Below are 24,574 nucleotides of genomic sequence, written 5' to 3' on the forward strand. Positions count from 1 at the left end.
ATCCCAGGACACTGGGATCACGACCTGAGCGGAAGGCAAACGCTTAACTGGCCTGAGCCACCCCGGTGCCGAAATTTAAATATTTAAAGTAAATAAATTTTTCCAACTTACTTTATAACAGGATTCTTGTAGATTAATTTAAAGCAAACTACATAGACGCTTTTCTAAGAACTGCTCCTAACTCCAATAGCTGGTACAACTAATGTCAGTATTAAAATAATCTCATGCTGTCATCTTTCCCCCACAACTTTGATATTTGACTATAACTGACCATAGCTTGTCAGAGTTAGGCCCAACTATTTTATAAAATGTGTTAGTTTGCAAATGCTACTGTAACAAATTACCACAAATTTACTGGCTTCGAGCAATATAAATTTATTATGTACAGTTCTGTAGGCATCAGCAAGCCTGTGTTCCTTCTGAAGGCTCTAGGGCAGAATTTCTTTTCTTGCCTTTTTCATCGACTAGAAGCTGCTGGCATTCCTTGCCCATCTTCAAAGCCAGCAGTTTAGCATCTTCAAATCTCTGACTTCTGCTTCTGTTGTCACATCCCTTGCTCTTCCTCTGACCCTCTGCCTCCCTTTTATAAAGACCTTAGTGATAACTTGGGCTACTTGGATGATCCAGGATAATTTCCCTTGCTCAAGATCCTTAATTTAATCATATTTGCAAAGTCCTTTTGCCATGTAATTAATGTAACATGATCACAGGTTCCAGGAATTAGAACACCTTTGTGGGCGGGGAGTGTTATTCAGCTTACCACATAAAGTTTATTATTACTGTGGTTCATTTCCTTATTTTATTTTATTTATTATTTTTTAAAGATTTTATTTATTTGTTTGACAGAGAGAGACACAGTGAGAGAGGGAACACAAGCAGGGGGAGTGGCAGAGGAAGAGGCAGGCTTCCCACCGAGCAGGGAGCCCGATGCGGGCTCGATCCCAGGACCCCGGGATCATGACCTGAGCCGAAGGCAGACGCTTAACGACTCAGCTACCCAGGCGCCCCTCATTTCCTTATTTTAAATGTATTCTCAATTTGGTCCCCCAATATAATGAAAGCTATATTTAACTGCAAATTAATTTATAATGGAAAATTTTAAAATTAATTTCTAAATGGTATTATTAAAGTGTGTGTCCAAGGAATAATTTAATTAAGCAGTTTAAAATTATTCAGTTTTCAAGAATTTATTTTATTTATTTATTTATTTTTAAAGATTTTATTTATTTGACAGACAGCACAAGCAGGAGGAGCTGCAGGCAGAGGGAGAGGGGGAAGCAGGGTCCCCGCTGAGCAGGGAGCCTGATGTGGTGCTGACCTGAGCTGAAGGCAAATGCTTAACTGACTGAGCCACCCAGGCGCCCCATTAGTTTTCAGTAATTTAATAATTAATAGCACCACTTCAAATTTCTATGCCAGTGCCATAACTTACAATTATGTTTTTCCAAAATATTTGGAATTTTAGCTATAGTTTCTATATGATCTATTTTGTGGATTAACTTTGAATTAAAATGTCATTATATGTTGTAAATTCATGTACTCCCCATGGCATCCCCAAGCTGTCCTGAATACATCAAAACCATAGGTAGTATGAACACAGGTATGGAAACAATGAAACAATGTGCTTGGCCTCAATAAATCATATTCAATTTGATTTATGCTTTTGCAAGAGCACATATTATGAAAGAATTCTTTTTCCAATGTTCGTGACTAAGTATTTGAGAAATATTTTTCTGCAGGATTTTTTATCTGAAAAGATGAATAGCTCCTCCCACAACTAGTACAGTGCCAGACTTGGTTTATTAGCAAAAAGTCTTGTCAAAAGAGAATCTTGATTATTGTTCCTTGGACAAGTGTCCAAGTTCTTCTTTCAGAGAGTCAGGAAGTCTTAAAGTGGGATGGAAGGGAGAAAAATAGTTTAAATATTCTGGGAAAGGTCTACTAGTGCTGAGTTGATATGAATCATTAATTCTCAAACAACTCATTTTATTTCTTGCCATAATGCAAGTGAAAGGTAACTGGAAAGGAGGATACTTTCCCCATTTCTTTCTAAGTCCACATCAAGCCTCCATATATTTGACAAATCAAATGAAAAATTAGGAAATGTGTTGTTTTTCATGCAGCTTTTTTTTTTTTGAAAGAGTTTCTATCAAAACTTAAAATGAATATCTGTTGACTCAGGATTTCCATTGCTATCTACTAATGATATTTGCACAAGTAGGCAAAGATAAAGGGTACATCAACAGAAAACTGGGGAAAAAAATGATACATCCATTCACTGGAGTTTTAAGCAACTAGTCTTTTGACTCATTCTTTTGAATGAGGCTAATCTAGAGTTATGTCCAAGATATTCTGTCAAGCAAAAAAAAAAAACAAAAAACCCCACAAAACTAAGTTGTAAAATAGAATGTGGACTGCTAGAAATCAAGATAGTTTTGGAATTTTATCATTTCCAAGAAAAATTTTATGGTGTTTGCATAATTCCTAAATTTCTTTTTTTTAAAGATTTTATTTATTTACTTGAGAGAGAGCCAGCATGAACGGGGAGAGGGAGAAGCAGACTCCCCACTGAGCAGGGAGCCTGAGGCAGGGCTTGATCCCAGGACTCTGGGATCCTGACCTGACGGGAAGGTAGAGACTTAACCTACTGAGCCACCCAGGCGCCCCTAATTCTTAAATTTCTATGTTCTAATTCAGTCTGTCTTTTTAGTCTTTTAATCCATATGATAGATTTTTAAAAATCCCATTTACAGCAATGCTATTTAGTATGGAAATTATTTAGCTTTGTTCAGGTTTGCATATCTTTTTTTCCTCCACGTTCTGTTTCAAATCTGATATTAAAATGAATGAAAACTTCTGATTTGTGATGTAAACAGTTTTGACTTAACAATTACACCACAATACGACCTATTCTTATTTGGGGAATTTTTTTTTCCCTAAAGAAAAAAATAGGGAAAAAATTTTTTCCATAAAGAAAAAATTTCGCCTACTCCAAAACATTACTTATCCCTATATCTAGCACAGTAACTGGCATATTTGTACTTAGTTATATTTGTTGAATGAATGGTTTCCATAAATACAATGTAAACACCTAATGACCTCCTTTGCCAAGTTCTGTGCATAGAAATAATGCTAACTATTTCGCAAGAAATGAATTAGAGATTTTACTGGAAAATCAGAGTTTTTGGTTTATCTCTGGTATCTTAGACTCTTAATCCAAGGTTCTATCATAAGGCCACCTGCCTCCTGGCTGAAGAGTTGTGAAAGATGACAAAGCTCGTAGGACTTACCCATAATTAGAGTTGATGTTTGCAATATCATTAAGATATTTTCAAACCGACTATTTTTACTAAACATATGAGTGTGCAGACCACTTTAACGGATAATCGAGCTTCGAAGAGGTATAGGTCAAGAAATTTCCTGTCTAGTAAGTAAGCGAGGACAGGTAAGCCAATAATGAAAAAAATGCAAGATTACATGACAAATGTCAGATGTGACTTTACTGCACAGAAGAGTGTGACAGAGGGAAGTCGGAAGCTATCCCTTCAGGCCCTCACCAACAAGTGGGACTTAAGCCCGACTCCGGGAAGACCTGAGTTGCGTACTCCAGGACACTATTCGGACAATAGCCTTGAGTCCGTTGCTATTATTCTAAGATTAGTCTGGCCTACCGGGCTCTGCAGACCTACAGAACGCAGGCGCGACGCGAGCTGGCCCCGCCCTGTCCACGCCCCACTCCGGTGCGCCACCGCCATTGGGACGGCCTCAAACCCCACCCCGGATGTGGGCGGGCACACGAGGCCTCGCCTCTGCCGACCGGGAGGTCGGCCGCACAGGCGCAGTCTCTTCTAGTTGTAGACGCTGCTGCTCTGCCCGGCGTGGTGAGTCCGGACTGCGGTGCAGGGGTGGCCGCAGTGTCTCGGTCTTCGCTTCCTCTACCCCAACCCCCTCTGGCAGGACTGGCCTGGAGAGAGGCCTGTTACGCGCCCCCGTCTTTCCGATCCCGGGGGGCTCCAGGCGGTCAACGGGGGCCGCGTGAGTGCGGCCAGATTGGGCGCCGGCGGCGGAACCGGGGTTGTTTGGGCGGGAGGGGTCCGCAGGGAGGGACCCGAGTCTCCGCTTTATCTGGAAGCAGGCGCTGCCCCCCCCATCCCCCGCCGACACCCTTCCCGCCTCCCTCCCGCGCTCTCTGCTCACTACCCATTTTCTCTTGAGAAACTTGGGAAGCTATTGTTAGTGACTGGAGGGTAGTATTAGGAGCCCTGGAGAAGGGCTGCCGGGGTCCAAGTCTCCATCCACCACTTACTGGTCCGGGACCTCTGCAAGTCACTTAATCTCTGTGTGTCTCAGTTTCAAGTGTAAAATGGGGGAAGTAATAGTAACCTGTCTCATAAGGTGGTTGTGAGAATTACGTGAGGTAGTATCTTTTAAGTGCTGAGAGCCGAGCGTGATGCACAGCAAAAGTATGTAAGTGCTGTTCATCTTTTTGAGTCTGGTACTAAAAGGAGAGTGTGTCCTTCCTCTCCCCACGCCGAAAATAATTGCCCAAGAGTCCAAGGGTAGGGAAACAAAATTTTTTTTTCTTTTTTGAGACTATGGGCTTTTGTTTGTATGGCATGTTTTTTAAAAAATCAAACATTAATAAACAACTTAGTTGTACATCCTACAGCAGAGAAAAGACAGATGTTAGAGTAATACTGAAGTTGAAAACTGAAAAGTTTTGTTTGGGAAACCACATGAAAAAAAGGGCCAGAACTTATTTGTCCTGAAAAGAATTAACATATCAAGTCTGAGACTGCTATCCTTAGAAAGTTCTGCTTGCAAGGCTACACCTTGTTTGGCATCTGGAAACAGTATAGTTTATGCTGTTCACTATGGTTTATGCTGAAGTTACCAGCCTCCAGGAAAAACCCGGTCCTGTGAGTCTGTAATGAGCTTCCCTGGGCACAGACATTGCTGGATTTTCCTTACTGGGGGAAAGAGTGTGCTCTGTTTGACCCTGTCTGGCCGGAAGAGAACATAAAGAAGCCTGCACATGGATTCCTGCAAACTTCACTTGTGTCTTTTTCCATTATGCTCATGTTGTATGTCCATACTGCATTGCCGTAATACAAGTTAGCCATGAGTACAACCACATGCTGAATCCTGTGAGTCCTTCCAGTGAATCTCCAAATACGTGGGTGGTCATGGAACTCCCCAGACACAATACTGGTGATAGAAACTACTTGAAGCTCCAGTAATTAGATTTTGTCTCTTTTTGCTTAAAAAGGGAAAGAAAAAGAAAGCTATACAGATAAGTAGTTGCTAAATAGTGGGTTACTGTCCAAAATTATTTCTATGTTTAGATATAGTGCATGTGTCAGAAAAATCACTGGAAATTGACTACATTGCCAAGTTGAGTTTGAGTCTCTGTCTTTTACAGCCCTTTTATAGATTGTAGGTGAAATACCTGGGGTTTTTTGTTTTTTGTTTTTAATTCTGCAAGCACTATCTATGTGTTGATGTCTATCTTTATTAAGAGGTTATCTGTGAAGCTGGGGAAAGGTATGGCCAGTTTCTCTTGGGCCATTTTTCCTGGATTCTTTTAGTTATGCCTGTATTTTCAGGACATCAAGTTGAAAGAGTTGGAGGTAAGTCTGTAAGTTTGGGGATGGAAAGATCAGATTTGCCTTCTGATTATATCTTTTTTCCCTCAGTAAAGTAGAAGACTAGATACTATTTTGAGAAGTAGGGAGATGGAGGAGTTAGAGGTTTAGAAGAGTGAGAAAGGTTGCACATGGCTGTGTGTGTGAGTAGTAGGTAAGTACGTTTTCTAGGAAGTGTAGTAGATAATGGCAAGTCTTGATCCATTTGATGTTGAGATTGTGATTATGAATTTAGTGGATCCAGTCTGCTTTCTTACAAGATTTTCTCCAGCCTGTTTGGATACAGACATGCAGAAAGTGGTTAATTGGGTTCATTTAGGTTTGGGGTTTTGTTAGGGAGATGATGTGGTAGTCGTTAAGGCTGTGCACACATATTTTGTTCTTTCAATGTACATGGTAAGGTTGCACTCTTTTGTACACACCCCACATCCCATTCCCTTACCCCCATGTCTACTTGAGGTTAAATGTGTCATATGACTTGCTTGGGCTGGTAAAATGACAGACATCATTTCCAAGTGAAGCTTTAAGAACCAGCACTCCATTTGCTACTTCCCCATCTCCCTGCCTTGCTATAGTGATCATGGAAGCACTTGGTGAAATGCAGCCTCTTGCCAGCCTGGGCACTAAAGGTGAATAGGAGTGGCTGTAGAGGCAAAGCTGGAAGAACTCGAATTTGTGATTAGGGAACAGAATACTTGAATTAGTGATTTTGCAAGGTAGAACTATAGGGTAAGTGGGTGAGGAAGTTTGGAGGGAAAAGGCAGTCGGAAATGAAGTGGTCAAAGAACTCAGAGGCCTCCTGCATCTCTAACCCTGAAGGCCATAATTTGTTGCCGCTCTGTTCAAGAGTGATGACCCCTGGAATTAAAGAAATGGCTCTTAAAATGGTAAATTAAAAAGCTTCCATATGTGGAATATAGTATAACTGAATCAAGATTCAGAATTTATGTATTCATTTTTAAAGATTTATTTATTTTAGAGAGAGAAAGCATGTACATGAGCACGGGGAGGGGCAGAGGAAGAGGGAGAGAATCTCAGACTTCCTGCTGAGCGTGGAGCCTGATACGGGGCTGGATCCCATGACCCTGAGATCATGACCTCAGCCAAAATCAAGAATTGGCCACTTAACCAACTGAGCCACCCAGGTGCCCCAAGATTCAGAATTTATTATTGAGTTGAAAGATTTCCACCTCGATCAATAAAAGCAAATAAACAAATAGCCATAAAAATTTCAGTGTAGCTTAGCCATAGAACAGATGATATTAGGTAGGATTTAGGCTAAACTTTAACAGTGATTTAAAAAAAAAGCTTAATTTTTTATCTAAAATCTTAACAATTAACTTTGGGTTTTTAAAAAAATATAAAGGACAGAGGTAAGTAACACCTTGAAGAAAGAGACAAATTAAGTGTGGGACATTATACAATGTTGCTATTGAAAGTGTGGTCTGTGGGAGCACCTGGGTGGCTCATTTGGTTGAGCGTCCAACTCTTGGTTTCGGCTTGGGTCATGATCTCAGGGACCTGAGATCGAGCCCCCTGTTGGACTCCACACTCTGTGGGGATTCTGCTTGAGATTCTCTCCCTCTCCCTCTACTTCTCCCCCTGCTCGTGTGTGCTCTCTCTCTAAAATAAATAAACCTAAATCTTAAAAAACAAAACAAAACAAAAAAAACATGTGGTCTATGGACTCACAGCAATGGCTTTCCAGTGGGAGCTTGGTAGACAGGCAGAACCTCAGGTCCTGTGCCAGACTTGCTGAATCAAAATCCACATTTTAACAAGATCTTTAAGGTGACTCAAATGTACTGTCCTGATCTTTTAAAAAAAGCCAGTGTCTTGGGCCGCCAGGGTGGCTCAGTCGTTAAGCGTTTGCCTTCGGCTCAGGTCATGATCCCAGGGTCCTGGGATCGAGCCCCGCATCGGGCTCCCTGCTCGGCGGGAGGCCTGCTTCGCCCTCTCCCACTCCCCCTGTTTGTGTTCCCTCTCTCGCTATCTCTCTCTCTGTCAAATAAATAAATAAAATCTTTAAAAAAAAAAAAAAAAAGCCAGTGTCTTAGGAAAGTATAAGATGGGAAGAACAGTTTCTGGATTAAAAGATGCTAACAATTAACATGACATAACCAATACAAAGTGCAAACCTTGACTGAATCTTGATTTTTAAAAAAACAGTATGGAGGATAATTTTGGGTCAGCTGAAGAGGCTAGAATATGATGGAATATCAGAATAGGGAATTATTGTTAATTTTCTTAGATGTGATAATGATGTGATTATTCTTAAAAAAGATACAGGCTCTTTGCAACTTTGAAATTGTTCAGCAAAAACAAATATACTCACATACATGTATATATGTCTCTCTGTACACACTGATATTTAGATAAAACAAATAGGGCAAAATGTTCTAGATGTGGACTCTAGGTAGTAAGTATATGGTTGTTTATTATATGTTCTTTTAACTTTTGTGGAAGTTTAAATTTTTTCGTAATAAAAAAGTGGGGAAAAACCCCAGAAGAAATGCAGTAGCTTAAAACAATTTCTTTCTCAGTTGTTCAGTGCTAGGTCATACAGTGCAGGTAGGCTGGCTCTGCTGTGCTGGGCACATGGCTTCCATCCCTGGTCCACTGTGGCCTTTCCAGCTTCTACTGTTTCCTAGCTAGTGGGACGGGAGAAAGGGCAAGGGGAGCACATGACCCGGAAGCAGCACTTATTCCCTTGACCAAACCTTTCGTTTTTTCATCCACCTGGACATCATGTATCTAGGGAGTAGTTGGTAAAAGTCAAATGTAATGTGCATTTGTATATTGGTTTAACCAAGATTTCTTTGGTTTCACCTGATGTTCTCTTCTTCTGTTGATGTACTAGGGCCCAACTAAAATGGAAGTCATTTCTATTTTAATATACATTAAGTAAAATACCTAAAATTTTAATTTTGAGGATTAAAGTGTATTCGTTTCCCCCTACCCCCAACCTTTTCAGTAAATAACAGATGCGGGTGAAAGAACCTTCCAAAGCTTTGCCTGAGAAAGCCAAAAGGAAGAAAAGACCTGCTATACCTTGTGATGAAGACTCTTCAGACGACATTGCTGGTAAATTGTGATATCTGGCGTCCTGAATGGTGTTGTGGAAAATAACCATATATGTTTTTAATCAATAAGTCCTTTGCTCTTTATTTTCACTATTTTCTGCATGAACTTTAAAATCAGCTTGTCTAGTTCCAAAACATTCTGTTGATGTTTTTATTGAGATTTTGTTTAGTTTATAAAGTAACTTAGAATTGGCATCTTTTTGTTGTTTTCCATTTCTCATGACCTGTTAAAGCCAGGCCTTTAAGCCTGGAAGATGACTGGGGAGCTGCTGGCCTCAGGCTTGCTTTTCTCTTGAACTTCATGCCTTCTGTTTCAGCTTTTCTGAGGATTTTCCTCCTTTCTCACCAGTTCAGCTCTCCATTTAAAAAGACATTTTTAATTTTTATTTCCATTTTTGAGTGTTTTTAACTTGGATAGTGTTTCAGAGTAGTTAGATTGTTGTATTGAAGGAAGTCTGAATTATATCTTTAAACATTTGTTTTATTCTTTGAAATTATTTTTTTCAGGGATTCTGATGATTTTTTTTTTTTTTAATTTTATTTATTTATTTGACAGAGAGAGACACAGCAAGAGAGGGAACACAAGCAGGGGGAGTGGGAGAGGGAGAAGCAGGCTTCCTGCTGAGCAGGGAGCCCGATGCGGGGCTCGATCCCAGGACCCTGGGATCATGACCTGAGCCGAAGGCAGATGCTTAGCGACTGAGCCACCCAGGCGCCCCGATTCTGATGATTCTTATGTTAGCTCTTCCTTGCCTGTCTTCTAGTTATTTTTTCTCAGATTGTCTAAAACTCCTACTTCCTTTTCATTTTGCTTGGTCTTTTCCTTTTTATCTTTTACAGTGTTTTCTGCAGTGTCTTTTTCACCATATGCCCTTTTTAGTTTTGTCATCCTTTTTGTGGTTTTTATTTATTTTTTCCTCCATTTCTTTCCTGAGCTCTGCCAGTCACTTCCTCCTGTTTTGCCACCTCATGCTGGAGCATTTGCTTCTGTTTTGTATTTTTATTTCATGGCAGTGATTTCTGTGCCATTTGTTTTTCCTTTTTCTTATATTGGATAGAATTTATGGCTTTGATTTTTCTTTGTTTTCTCATTCTTTAACATAGGGTCACCTTTCTTGGACCAGTTAGTTTTAGAATATTTGTGTAAGGAGGGCCAGAGCATTGTCAAGACCAGCTGGAGTTTTGAGTGTGAGCTCAGTTAGCCTTTACTTCTTTCCACTCAACAAGATTAGGCAGCCCTGGGGTTTTTTCAGAACCCGAAGGATCTTTTCTCGCTGCCTTAGAGACAAGACTGTTTCCGGCAAATTTGGCTTGTTTGTTTCTCACTTAGTGAATTAGAAATTGCCTTCTTTTGCTTCTTCTTTTTTTTAATATATTTTTTCTGTTTATTTATTTATTTATTTATTTGATGTAGTGTTCCATGATTCATTGTTTGCGTATAACACCCAGTGCTCTATTCAATACATGCCCTCTTTAATACCCATCACCAGGCTAACCCATCCCCCCACCCCCCTCCCCTCCAGAACCCTCAGTTTGTATCTCAGAGTCCATAGTCTCTCGTGGTTCGTCTCCCCCTCCGATTTCCCCCCCTTCATTTTTCCCTTCCTACTATCTTCTTTTTTTTTTTTAACATATAATATATTATTTGTTTCAGAGGTACAGGTCTGTGATTCATCAGTCTTACACAATTCATAGTGCTCACCATAGCACATACCCTCCCCAGTGTCTATCACCCAGCCACCCCATCCCTCCCACCCTCCCACCACTCAGCAACCCTCAGTTTGTTTCCTGAGTAAGAATTCCTCATATCAGTGAGATCATATGATACATGTCTTTCTCTGATTGACTTATTTCGCTTAGCATAATACTCTCTAATTCCATTCTAGTCTCCCACCTTCTTTTGCTTCTTAAAACAAAACTGGAGGTAGGGGAGCTCCTGCCAGGGTTGTTGCAGCACAGAGATTTAGGTTTCATTCTGTGTCTGCAAAGCATGCGGGGTTCTCTATGGGATCTACAGCTGCAGTATGCTCTCTGCTTCCTTCTGTATGCGCCCCTATTGATCCCTGCTGCGCTGAGGTGGGACTCTTCCACTGAATTTATGACTTGGGGCTTCAGTTGTCTCTTGGTTTTCCTGAAAATGAACTTGGCGTTTTTGTTTTCTATTCTTGTTGACATTGGACAGTTTCTGAGAGGAGAATGGGAAAGTGTTGATTTTAGACCATCATTTGCAAACTGGAAGACCTCCTTGTAAAGTTTTTTAATATTTAAAGTGAAAAATGTGGAGACTTTAATAATTGTTTTGATTTGTTAATGTGAAACAACTATAGACTTTAATACATTTATATATTTTATTCAGGAATCCCTAGAGGACTTATTTGGCAGATGAAATTTAGACAATTGTATGATTAAACAAATTACAGAAAACTGAGGAAATCTTATTAGCACAGAATTTTTTTTTACATTCCCCCCCCACCAAAGATTGTGAATACTATTTAAACACTGGTTAACTCTTGTAAGAAAACATCAAACTTTCAAATTTACTTATAAAAAGTATATATGGTTGAGGCATTTAAAAGCTAATAGAGTTAAGTTAGACTCCTGGGACCTCTTTATCATGAATTCACTTATCTCTGAATTCATTAACAATTTCAGTTTTATATGTCTGAATTGTAGAATTCCTGGCCAAATCCCACCCCAGAGATGATATAGAAGGTGTATGGAATGATTTTTCGCCTTAGAATTTTAAAATATAAAAACTCAAAGCACTGATATCTAGTAACCCACTTCTAGGTCCTGTATTTATGTGGTCATCTATCAGTCTTCCCCAGAACACCCCTTTCTTTAATGGCATGTGTCCTTGCTTTTCTTTTTTTTTTTTTTTAAGGTTTTATTTATTTATTTGACAGAGAGAGATATAGCGAGAGAGGGAACACAAGCAGGGGGAGTGGCAGAGGGAGAAGCAGACTCCCCGCTGAGCAGGAAGCCCGATGCGGGCCTAGATCCCAGGACCCTGGGACCATGACCTGAGCCGAAGGCAGACGCTTAACGACTGAGCCACCCAGGTGCCCCACGTGTCCTTGCTTTTCAAATATAGGACTTTGGAATTACTCCTTTTGTGTCTATTTTTATACCTTGCTCTTGGTGTAAGATTAGAAGTCCTAATCTTTCCCCAGATTTACACATTACTTTTATTGAAATTATATTTTACAATAAGTCACTTGTCAGGACTCACATACTTAGGCTTCAGGATGAAAAGGAACGCATGCTTAGCCTCTCTCTAGTTAACTAATAGGTGAAAAGGAGTGCTGTGCATTTGGGAAGGGAAGTGGAGAAAGTTGAAATGTACATACTCGTGTTTCCCTCTTCAAGTTACTCAGTCTTTCCTTTGCTGTTTAATTTTGGTGGATAGTTGTAGTTTTGGTGTTTGAGATAGATGAGGTGGAGAAGTGGAAGTGTTCAGGTATTTGGCAGAAGTGGAAGTGTCATTGTGTCCTTGGGAGAAGAACACAGTTATCTGAAGAAATAAAAACATACTGGGGCGCCTGGGTGGCTCAGTCGTTAAGCGTCTGCCTTCGGCTCAGGTCATGATCTCAGGGTCCTGGGATCGAGCCCCGCATCGGGCTCCCTGCTCTGCGGGAAGCCTGCTTCTCCCTCTCCCCCTCCCCCTGCTTGTGTTCCCTCTCTCGCTGTGTCTCTCTCTGTCAAATAAATAAATAAAATCTTTAAAAAAAAAAAAAAAAAAAAGAAATAAAAACATACTGGCCGATTTTGGCCAGTTGTCTCCACACAGTATACCCAGTGGGACTCTGTTATAAAGGATAATTAAGGACCACGCAGCGTCATTTGTTATTTGGAAACATTCAGTAAGGAGAAATCTTGTTCCTGTAAATTATGCCATATTGTTTGTTCCTCTTTCTCCTTTCTCTCAATAATGATGAAAATAGCATCAGAGCAGAGGTAGGCTCTGTGGAAAGATTTTATGTGTGTATCTTAATGAGAAGAAAATATATTCAAAATGCTTGACACAATAGCTGCTCAGTAAATTATTTATTAAACTTTTTATTTTTGAACTAATTTTGAATTAATAGGAAGGTTCAAAGAGATATACAAGGGGGTCCCATTCAGTCTTCACCCAACCTCTCCTGATTTAACATCTTGTATTTCTATAGTACAATATCAAAACCAGGAAAATGACATCAGTACAATCCTAGAGCTTACTCTAATTTCACCAGATATGCAAGGCCTCGTGTGTGGGTGTCTGTGTGAGTGGGTATAACTCTGTGCACTTTTATTACATGTGTAGTTTTATATAACCGTCACAACTGAGATACCCGACTGTCCCATCACCACCCCAACGGTTACCTGTTTATAGCCACACTCCCTGTTCTCCATCCATAGTCCCTGGCAGCCACAAATCTGTTCTCCAACTCTCTATGTTATTTCACAAATGCTTTATAAATGGAATCATGCAGTATGTATCCTTTTGAGTTGTTTTGTTTTCCAAATCTCTTTGCTTTTTAGTTACAGTATTTTAATGCTATTGACTTTGGCTTACTAATGGTAGCACTTTGGCTTAGCAAAGAAAATGTTCACATTTTGTTTTGTCTTATTCAGTAGGTTTCACTTGCCAGCATGTAAGTCATGCTGTCAGTGTGAATCATGTGAAGAAAGCAATAGCTGAGAATGTGTGGTCAGTTTGCTCGGACTGTTTAAAAGAAAGAAAATTCTGTGATGGGCAGCCAGTACTTCCCTCTGACATATGGTTGTGCCTCAAGTGTGGTTTTCAGGTGAGAAGCGTGATTTTTATATGTGAGTTTGTCTGAAATATTTTTCTTAAATGCTTATTGTGAGTTGGACTGTTGGTAATGTTTAGAACTTAAAATAAATTTATTCATGTTTAGATAGAACTCTCCAAGGCTCAACTTAGAAACATTAGTTAAGGTAAAATAAAAGGAATATTATATTCAGAAAGTAACCACATGTGGTTTAGAAATACTTTGAAAGGGAGTCCAACCTACTTGCAGTAGTTCTCACGTCTGGACCTGCCTTTACCTATTTGTATTTACTTACGAAATGGATCCAAGTTTTTTTTACATCTTACTAGATTAATTTTTTTTTCTCTCTATGAAAGGATTCTTTTTAAAATAATTTTTAACAGCTTAGAAGCTATTGATATCTGTAATATTTTTTGAAAAACATTTAAGATGTTTTAATCAATTTTAATTGATGTCTACAATTTTTCTAAAATAAGAGGAATCCTTATTATCTCACATAGTTCGTAAGTAGGACCACATCAGGATTAGTTAATTCAATGAAAAGAACATTGAAAACTGAGCTTTCTTCCATTTTTCTTTTGTCCACCCTCAATTTCATGGCTTTTTATGGCCAAAGATATTTCATGCATTATATATCATACAGCCATCCCCAAGGCCAGAAAGAGGGCAAAAAGGACATCCCTTTCCTGTTTTTGTTTCAATTTTTAAGTATATGAAACTTTTCCCAGAAACATCTAGCAGACTGCCCCTCATGTTGCATTGACCAGAACTGGATCTTATTTCTTTACTTACCTGGTGAGGGAAATTACTGTGATTGGTCTGAGTCTCATTAGTTGCCAGTGGGTTTGGGTGGAGGTGTGGACAATTTTAGAAAATGTGTGCATAGGAGGAGGGCACTGGTCTGCAAAGATGCTCGGTGCCCCACAGTGTGCAAGGCAGAGAGTGTATACATTTTTAAATAATAGGGAAATGAACTCAGCTCATGATTGTTTTAGGCAAATACTATATAACAAAAAGCAAGTTACCCTCTTTGCAAGAAATTAAATTTAATGAGAATCTATATTATTTTCTGAAACTTTTCCCTCCTGTTTGAAATTAAAAACCAAAACTTTTTTAATGAGTATGATTTAAGTTTTGATTAATTTGAAACAAACTTACATGTAAATTGTACAAATAGCATTCTGTTCATCTTTAGGGATGTGGTAGAAACTCAGAAAGCCAACATTCACTGAAGCACTACAAGAGTTGGAGAACAGAATCTCATTGTGTTACAATTAGTCTGAGCACATGGATTATATGGTAAGTTAGATTTTATTACTACTTGTGTCCACTACAAAAAAATATCATTTTCTTTGAGCTTTACTAAGTAAGATATTTAAAGATGTTATACCCCCCTTATGCTTTTTAGCCTGAACACAACCTGTGGAATACTTTAAGTAACATTACCCATGAATATAAAATTTAAATAAGGAAAAATTTAGTCATCCCTCTACTTTTTTTTTTTTAAACATTTTCTTCATAGGATAAAGAAACATTCTTCGTAGTTGATTTTTCATAATGAACTTGCTAATACAGAATTCCAGAGTTCTAGAGAAGGAAGGTACTTCAAGCAGTCAGGTGGTTTGGTGATTCCCTGGAGGGGAAAGGGTAAGCCTGGGCATATGCAGTGTGTAAAAACTGCTCGGGTGATTCTACTACTTAATCCTGGCTGGGAACCAGGTCCAGTTCCCTCATTTTACATATAAAGACACTGGTTACAAAGTAAACATCCAGGCACTAAAACAAGTCTTTTGATTCCCTAGTTTCTTAGGAGCACAGTGCACCGGCTTCAGTGGCATAAATGGAAACCATCAAAAAGCTTTCCATATGTTTTACAACAATTTTTTTTTTTAATATATATATGTATTTTTTTCAACAAAAATTTTCTAAAATTTTTAAAAGCTTTCAAGTTTTCCTTGAGTGAATTTTCAGAGGTTTTCAAGTTTTGTTTAAGACAAAAATATTTTAACTTTGTGTTTTTGCTTCCGGGATCTAAAATTAATATAAAAATATTTTGACTTATAGAAGAGATCATCATCTTATAATTTAAATTCGTGGCATGGGTCAGGTCCTTGCTGCATTTGTGTTTGTGTTGTTCCCAAGTAATAATATTGGGGAGAATGAGGAAAGCATAGAGACAGCTTACTATGTAAATGATACATTGGAGCTAAGGGAGAGGGAGATGATGCCATAGTGTGGCAGCTCAATAAATATTTCTCTGTAGCCTGAATAGAGCAGTGGTCTCAAACAATGGGGCCCATCACAATCACCAGGAAGGCTTGTTAAAATAGACTGCTGGGCCTCGGCCTAGAGATTCTGATTTAGTAGTTCTTGGGTAGGGCCTAAGAATTTGCATTTCTAACAAGTTCCTAGGTATTGCCAATGCTGTTGGTCTGGGGACCACAGTTTGAGGACCACAGTAATAGAGGAAGGTGGAGGGAGAGTTGAGTGGCACCTGGTAGAATAGCCTTATTTCAAGTGAGTCTGTGTCAGAACTTCTGTTGTAGCTCTTAGGACCATAATTATGGTGTGAATCATGATGTAATTTAAGCAAAGAAAAAAAAACCACACAAAAACCAAAAAAAGTTACCTAGCATAATAGTGTTTAGTTTTAACTTTATTGATTTTATAACTTTATTTTTATGCTTAATTGTATAATTGTGTTTTCATAGATATATAGATCTATAAGGATGATCAGTTTATTGATCATTTTGTCTGTAGAATGTTAAATTTATATTATAATGAAAATAATTTAAGTCATATTTGGGGGTCTGTAAAATTTTTTCCTTTCTAAGGAAGAAATTTCAAGCTGGTCACATGCATTTACAGAAACTTAAAAGGTTGGGACTATTTTCTTTTTCCCATCTAATTCCTAAACCTTAAAAAGTTTAACAATTTCTAGGGCACCTGAGTGGCTCAGTTACTTAAGCATCTGCCTTCAGCCCAGGTCATGACCTCAGGGTCCTGGGTCCTGGGTCCTGGGTTCTGGGGTTGAGTCCTGCATCAGGCTCCCTGCTCCGCGAGGAGTCTGCTTTTCTCTCTCCCTCTGCCCCTCCCCTCCACTTGCGTGTGTGTGCGCTCATTCTTTCTCTCTGAAAAAAAATAAAATCTTTAAAAAACGAGTTTAACAACTTCAGTAGAAAACTTTACTAATTTGGATTAAAGAAAAGGCCAACTTGAACTAGAAAAAAAACTTGGAAACCCTAAAAAAGAAAGGAATATGGTAGATTTGATAAAATTATGGCTAACAAAGTGTTGCTTGATAGTGGATTTAATGCTGCTTTAACAGATAATATTTATTAGCACAGTGGTTTCTTATCTTCTTTCTTCAGAATCACAGAGGTGGAATTTGAAAAATCCATAGGTACCATTCATTGGTCCTCTGTTAGATCAGGGCTTTTGTATTGTCAAGTTCCATACTGCTTCTTATGCCTGACCAGAGGCACTGATTTAGCACTTAGAGTTAACATAGATGAGTGCTTTTATTTATCTTTTTACTTTTTCAGGTGAGTGCTTTTAAAGTACTCAAAAGTTTGTTGAAAGGTGTAACATTTACCCTGTACTTTTATTACCTTACTGATTTGTGAGCCCTCCTATGTCCCAGTTTCTCATCTGTAAAAAGGAAGTATACTTCTAGAGAGCTATTTATTTTTAAAAATGATAATACTGTTTTGGTTGTTGTAAGGAATTAAACCAGAAAATGCATGTAAAGTATTTATAACAGTGCTTGCCACAAGTAGATGCTCAATTAAATTTTTTTTGGTTATTTCTTTTTTTTTTTAAGTTTTTTATTTTTTTTATTCATTTGAGACAGAGAGATACAGAGCACGAGCAGGGGGAGGTTCAGAGGGAGAGGGAGAAGCAGACTCTCTGCTGAGCAGGGAGCCGGATGTGGGACTCGATCCCGGGACCCTGGGATCATGACCTGAGCTGAAGGCAGAGGCTTAACCATCTGAGCTACCCAGATGCCCCTTTTTTGGTTATTTCTAATGGAAACAAGTAGAATTAATTTATGTTGAGCTGTCCTCTTTTCTCCAATTCACTACCATTGTGTGGTTTTTATTCACATTTTCCTTTTGTACTCTTAAAGTTACAATACATTTTATAGCAAGTAAAAATTAAATTGCAGCATCAGTAAAAATTTCTTGACATTTCAATATTTTGCAAATGAGCAATTTTTATTATTTTTGGCAATAGTTATGTCAGTAAATTTTGAGGGTTTATAATAGTGTAAACCTGGTAATTCTACATTGTTTGAATTCCGTCATGGTCTATTAGAAAAGATGTTTTGGGAATGTTTTCTGTGACTTGTTTCCTTCACAGATTTATCTATGTATCTATGTATTTCTGTATGCAAGTGATAGAGTAATATTTGTATTTTGAGTATGAGTAAATATTTGACTGAATTTTGAGTGCTATTTAGAAAAAGAATCCAAACCTAGTTTATAGCCATTAATCTCAGGACCCCTATTAATTATAAGAAGATTGTGAATATGTAAGGTGGTATTGGTATAACACGTTATACTTTCAATATGTTCAAATATATGTTTTTATTTGACCACTGGATCTTATGAAGTTAAAGGAAGCAGGTAATGATGATACATAGAAGAAATCTTTATTAATACTATATGCACTAATGAGTAAACTTAGTGGAAGCTAATTTTCTAAAAAGTAATGTGCTTTGAAAATCTCTTTGGGAGCTCTCTCTTCCCAACTAAGCCCCAAATAAAACAAAACACTTACCCCGTCTCTGTAAGTGGCACCTCCATCACTTAAGTATTCAGGCCAGAAACCTAGCACTTACTTTCTTTCCCTTTTTATCTTAATTTTTAATCCTTTAACAAAAGTAGACAAAATGGTATAATGAAATCCTCCATACCCATCACCCAACTTTAAACATTCCCAACTTGCAGCAAGTCTTTCCTCTAGACCAGAATTTCTCAATCTCAGTACTGTCGTCATTTGAGCTGATAATTCTTTGTTGCAAAATTCTTCCTGTTTGAGAATCACTGACTTACCCTCATCCACTTCCCTCGTTCCATGGCAGTTATTTTTATACTTCTCTGTTTCTACCTGAAATTTCTGTAAAACAAATCTGTTCATTTTTCTCCAGATCTCCTGCTTCTACCCTGACCTTCTATTCCTGATTGCCTCCATCTGACGTTAGTCCGAGTGATGTTTTTAAGATATAGATTGGATCACATCACTCCCCTCAAAAAACTCCTCATGGCTTTCCATTACACTTAGGATAAAGTACCAGAACTTTAATTTGAATGATAAGGCTCTGTATGAACTGTCTCCTGCTTATTTCTCTAGACTTACCTAATGCCTCACTCTACATGTATACTTTTTGTCCCACCCCACCCCACCCCAATTTAAAGACAAGACTGGATAAATATCAACTTTATTACTTTATTACCTGGTGTGCAACATTATTGAAGATGCTTTCATAATATCTGCTTACATATTTGTATTTTTTCAGGTGTTATGAATGTGATGAAAAATTATCAACACAGTGTAATAAGAAGGTTTTGGCCCAAACAGTTGATTTTCTCCAGAAGCATGTTTCTAAAACACAAACAAGTAAGTTAAGCAGTTGCCAAAGAAATTTGTATTAACGTATGATATTTTATATTTCATATAGAGAGTTTGTAAATTCATAAATAATACCTTAGATTTTGCTGAGACCTTTCTGCACAAGTGCCATGCATTCTTAGGTAGTAATCTTGTGATGTTATCTTGTGTTGTATTTACGTAACTAATATGAGAAGCTAGAGAGGGTAGTGACTATATCTTGGGCTTCTGAGTCAAACAGTCCTGAGTTTGAATTCAGGCTCCACTTAAATTACTTATTGTCTGTGTGTCTTTTACTTCTTAGTTTACTTACTTTAAAAATTAGGATGATCATTCCAATGTGTGGGGTTATTGTGAGGCTTAGAGATAATGTGTTCTAAAAATTTAGAAATAATGTATGTAAAAATGCTTGCACGGTGCCCAACACGTATTTATGAAGTGGCATCTATTCTTTGTTATGTAATCATAGTGCGGTTCTGACGCTAACCACCTAGAGTTAGGCTAACCTTACAGATTAAGGGCTTGCTTAGTCCCACACAAGATTGCCCTCACTTCAGACACCATCCTCAGGCTCCTGCATTTTCAGGCCGTCCACATTTCTGACAAACTGGCTATAAATTTAGGGGTTCCCACTACCCTTCTTAGGTTGCTAGAATGACTCAGAGAACTCAGGAAAGTCCTATAGTTAAAATCATAGTTTTACTATAGCAGAAAAAAGATACAAATCGGGACCAGCCAAAAGAATATACACATTGGGCAAGGACTAGAAAAGTCCCAAACATGAAGCTTCCTGTATCTTCTTCTTGTGGGGTCAGGATACATCACCTTCCCTGCACGTTGATGTTTATCATACACACAGAGTATTGTTAATCAGGAAAGCTATCTGGAGCTGTGGTGTCCAGAGTTTTTAATTGGTGTTTTATTGAATAGGCACCAGTGCTTGACTCATTGGCCATGTGATTGAACTCAGTCTCCGGTACCTCAACCCTCTAATCACACATTGGTCTTTCTGGCATGGCTAGCTGCCATCCTGAGTAATCTTATTAGTATAAACTGTCTAGGGGCCCACCAAGAATAAGAAAGACACTCCTGACCCTCTGGAAATCCCAGGATTTAGGGGTTACTTCTCAGGAACCTGGTACAAAAGGCGGCCAAATCCATTATTATTCAGTAGTAATGTATTATATATTATATACTTCATTAACTATGTATGTTGTTACCTAACATATAAACAATATATAATACATGTTGATCTAAATGAAGAGTATATAGGGAAGCAGTTTCTTCATTCAGAAATATTAAGTACCTACCACATGCTGGGTTTTGTACTTTATTCAATATTAGTGATAAAAGAACAGTTTTATATTGCTCTCTTGGGGTATACAGTATAGTGGGAGAGACAGACAAAAAAAAATTTATATATAAACTTCCGATATGTGCAAAGGAAAAGAAGAGATTGCAGGGATAGGTAATAATCTAGTGGTCACAGTGATCAAAAAAGGCCAGTATAGCTGGAGTGTGGTTTGCTGGGAGAGAGTAGAATGAAATGAGGAAGTGAGTGGGGAAAAAAAAAATGAGTGTGGGAGTTCATGAAGGATACTGTAAGGAATTCCATGGTAAAGAATTTTTATTTTATTGGAAGTGTAATGGAAGCTATTAAAGTGTTTTAAGCAGGGGAGTAACGTCATTTCATCTTTTTTAAATAACATTATTCTAATTGCTGTATGGACGGTTGGAGTTAAGAGTTGAGGTGAGGAGATCATTAAGGTCAGAGGACGTTGTTGTGGTAGGGCGGGTGAGAAACTAGTAGAGGCACTGGTGGAAAGTGGGTGGATTAGATGTAGTGAGTGAGGGAGAGTGGGAAGAATCCATACTCACCTCGGGGTTTTGGTACTAGGTGAAAGGGTGAATGGACATGATAATTTTGAAATGCCTTTGGTGCAGAATTGAACTGCTTAGCAGGTGGCATTCAGAAACTGAAAAATTACATTAAAATATACTAGTCGTCAGCTATATTTTCTTTTTTTTTTTAAAGATTTTATTTATTTATTTGACAGAGAGAAAGCACAAGTAGGCAGAGAGGCAGGCAGAGAGAGAGGGAGAAGCAGGCTCTCCGCTGAGCAGGGAGCCGGATGTGGGGCTCGATCCCAGGACCCAGGGATCATGACCTGAGCCGAAGGCAGCCGCTTAACCGACTGAGCCACCCAGGCGCCCCTATCAGCTATATTTTCTATAGCCCAATATACAAGTGTTTCTGTTAGCTATTGCTCGAGACAATGATAGCGAACAAATTGGCAAAGGAACTGGAGGAGGTCAACACAGGTTCCAGACAGAAGAAATGATTAATTTTTTTCACTCATTTATTTATTTAACAAACATGTATTGAAACCTTACTCTGTCCCAAGCATACTAGTCATAGCTCCAATTCTGCTCAAATAAAGAACCAGGAAAATATGGTGATGATAGATATTTAACACTTCAGGAACAGCTGTTGGTCTTAATGCTGCCTCCTGAAAACTGCACTTTTTTTTTAAAGATTTTATGTATTTGTTTGCTTATTTACTTATTTATTTGAGAGAGAGAGAGAGAAAGAGAGTGAGAAACAGCATGAGAGGGGAGAGGGTCAGAGGGAGAAGCAGGCTCCCCGCTGAGCAGATAGCCCGATGTGGGGCTCGATCCCAGCACCCTGGGATCATGACCTGAGCCGAAGGCAGTCGCTTAACCAACTGAGTCCTAGGCGCCCCTGAAAACTGCACATTTAATGTGCTTTTTTGGCCACAATGAGATATGTAGGGGTATGATGCCAGGGGTGGCCAAAGTACAGTTATAGGAAATATTTTATCTGGATTTTTTTTTTTTCCATCTTAGAGGTTCCTTGAGGTTAAGGATAAAGCCCGTCTGATTTCATTCCATTTTTACAGATTTCTTGAATTTATTATCGTAAAGGATATAAGGTAGGGAGCATGGAACGATATGGTAGAAAGAACATGGGCTTTGTCACGGTGTGGGGTCGGGCATTCAAATTTGACTCTTTCAATCACTGGCTATTTGACCTGGGGCAGGTTACAGTTCATCTGACCCTCATTTTCCTCAGCAGTTCCTCCCTCTTTTCCGTGGTATTTCAGGGAGTAAAGACTGATAAGACAGTTCCTATCCTAAAGAATAATGATAAGCAGAATAGAGTTGTATTCTGAGTGATGTTCAAACAAAGTTCTTTAGATACTCAAAAAGGGGGGCGCCTGGGTGGCTCAGTCGTTAAGCATCTGCCTTCAGCTCAGGTCATGATCCCAGGGTCCTGGGATCGAGCCCCGCATCGGGCTCCCTGCTCGGCAGGAGGCCTGCTTCTCCCTCTCCCACTCCCCCTGTTTGTATTCCTGCTTTAGCTGTCTCTCTGTCAAATAAATAAAGTTTTCAAAAAAAAAATAGATACTCAAAAAGGTTATAATGTTCAATTGAAAAGAACTTGAGAAAGAATCGTGAATGAGTTGGCTTTCAAGCTGACCCTTAAAGGAAGAATTTTGGATAGGTAGAGATGAGAGAAGCAATGATTTCAGGTAGTGGGAGGCACCGGTGTAACCCTTAATTGTGTTTACGGAACCACGGGTAGCACCTGGAATAATGGGAAACAGGTGTTTGAGGGAGTTTGAGTATGTGTCGAGCCTTCAAAGTTAGGGAGAGACATAGCCCTGAATTCAAGGTTTCCAGAAGTTCCAGGTCAAAATGTCATTATCCTTGTGTTCCAAGCTACAATATCTCTCAGGCAAGTTTGATTTAAAATAAGATCCGTTGGCATTCTAGAAGTAAGTTTTTTTGGGATAGTAATCTGCAATATTCTTTCTTGCATGAGGCTTTATTTTTATAAAATACACTAAAAATCAGATATGAAAGTAGCTATTGAGGTTTGTAGGAATGCTGGATTATGATTATGCAGCTATTAAATGATAATTGTGAAGACTGTAGAAATATAAAAATGTCTGAATATGGCAATTCAAAAAGAATATGAAACTATATTATGTTTTAGGTGGGAGGATAAGAATGGTTTTAAAGGATTCTTTTTATATTTTGCTCTAAGAAAACTGCTGAGAAAAGCCTGTACCTGTACCGTACACATGTCGTTAAGTTACGCAAAGCCTGAGCAGTTTCATGTCTAATACATCTAATTTAGCTACTCTGCACAGAGAATCTTGGCCAGTGTCCCATCCATTTGTAAATACCATCAGCTCAGTGAATCTCAGCTTTTGGTCTCAGTAGCCCTTTAGATTCTTAAAAAAATTAGTGAGGACGTAAAGAGTTTTGCTTAGGTAGGTTATATCTATCAATATTTATCATGTTAGAAATTAAAATAAAAAATTACAATATTTATTAAATCACTGAAAAATAGCAATAATTTCCATGACATGTTAACACAATGTTTTTAGGAAAGATAACAATTTTGTAAAACAACACAAACTTAATAAGTGGCATTTACATTTTTATAAATCTCTTTAGTGTCTAGCTTAATAAAAACAATAATTATATTCTCTCTACTTCTGTATTCGTCTATGATATGGTGTATAGTCTCTGGAAAATGCATTATATAACAGAATGAATGAAAGTAAAAGCAAATAATATCCTAGGCTTACTATGAAAATATGTTTGACCTTAAGGACCTGGGAAAGGAGGAGGGTGTCTTCAGATCCACTTTTAGAACTGCTGAACTAGCACATTTCTGTCTGTATTTTCTGTCTTCAACCTTATTTGCCCTAAGCACATCCTATTTCAAGGACACTTTCCCAGTCTTTTACCTTATCTTTTCTACTTATGTGCAGCATACCTTAGAATCTAAGAACACATGGTTTTGTGGTGTTTAGTTTTCCTGTATATATGTCTTTTTAAAAATATTTTTAAAATTTAAATTCAATTAATTAACATATAATGTATTATTGGTTTCCGAGGTAGAGGTCAGTGATTCATCAGTCTTAGATAATACCCAGTACTCCTTACGTCAGGTGCCCTCCTTAATGTTCATCACCCAGTATATGTCTTTTTATAAAACTGCACGTTCCTTGAGGATTATACCCTGGCTCATAGTCTCTTTGATTCTCAGTGTGGCTAAGCAGTAAATACTTGCTGAATTGAACTGAGCTAGCATGTGATGAGTTTTACTGAAGAAGTAGGAAAAGCGTTGCATTTTCACCAAAAAAGCCTTGAATGTTAATCTCAAAATTATCTTATTTCTTCATTCAGCTTTTAATATACTTGTGCTTCTACCTTGTGCCAGATGCTGTGCTAGATATTGGAGATACAATAGTGAATGAAACAGATCTATTTCTATTTCTACCATTTCAATCTTTTGGTCAAGTGAGGGATAATTGACAAATCACACTTAATTGCTTAATAATTGCTTAGGTAGTGCTGTGATGGTGCAAGTGCAGGGGACTATGAAGATAGTTTGGAGTAGTATCGAATGTAGACTGGC

The 24,574-nt window shown here is 38.4% G+C and overlaps 1 protein-coding gene across 4 annotated transcripts in view; it reads left to right on the forward strand.

Annotated features, from left to right (window-relative positions):
* Positions 1-3,818: 3,818 nt before the first annotated feature.
* The window catches only part of USP45 (ubiquitin specific peptidase 45), a 74,017-nt gene continuing 53,261 nt past the window's right edge, over positions 3,819-24,574 (forward strand). For 3 of the 4 annotated variants that reach the window (XM_036116732.2, XM_078054951.1, XM_036116737.2), the window contains exons 1-5: positions 3,819-3,881; positions 8,620-8,729; positions 13,343-13,515; positions 14,699-14,802; positions 19,025-19,125. In XM_036116732.2, the coding sequence (XP_035972625.1) occupies positions 8,630-8,729; positions 13,343-13,515; positions 14,699-14,802; positions 19,025-19,125 (478 nt within the window). In that variant the 5' untranslated portion in view covers positions 3,819-3,881; positions 8,620-8,629. The other variant, XM_078054950.1, reaches the window with a different exon arrangement.

Source organism: Halichoerus grypus, chromosome 9 (genome assembly GCF_964656455.1).
Source record: "Halichoerus grypus chromosome 9, mHalGry1.hap1.1, whole genome shotgun sequence".
Classification (NCBI taxonomy): Eukaryota; Metazoa; Chordata; class Mammalia; order Carnivora; family Phocidae; genus Halichoerus; species Halichoerus grypus.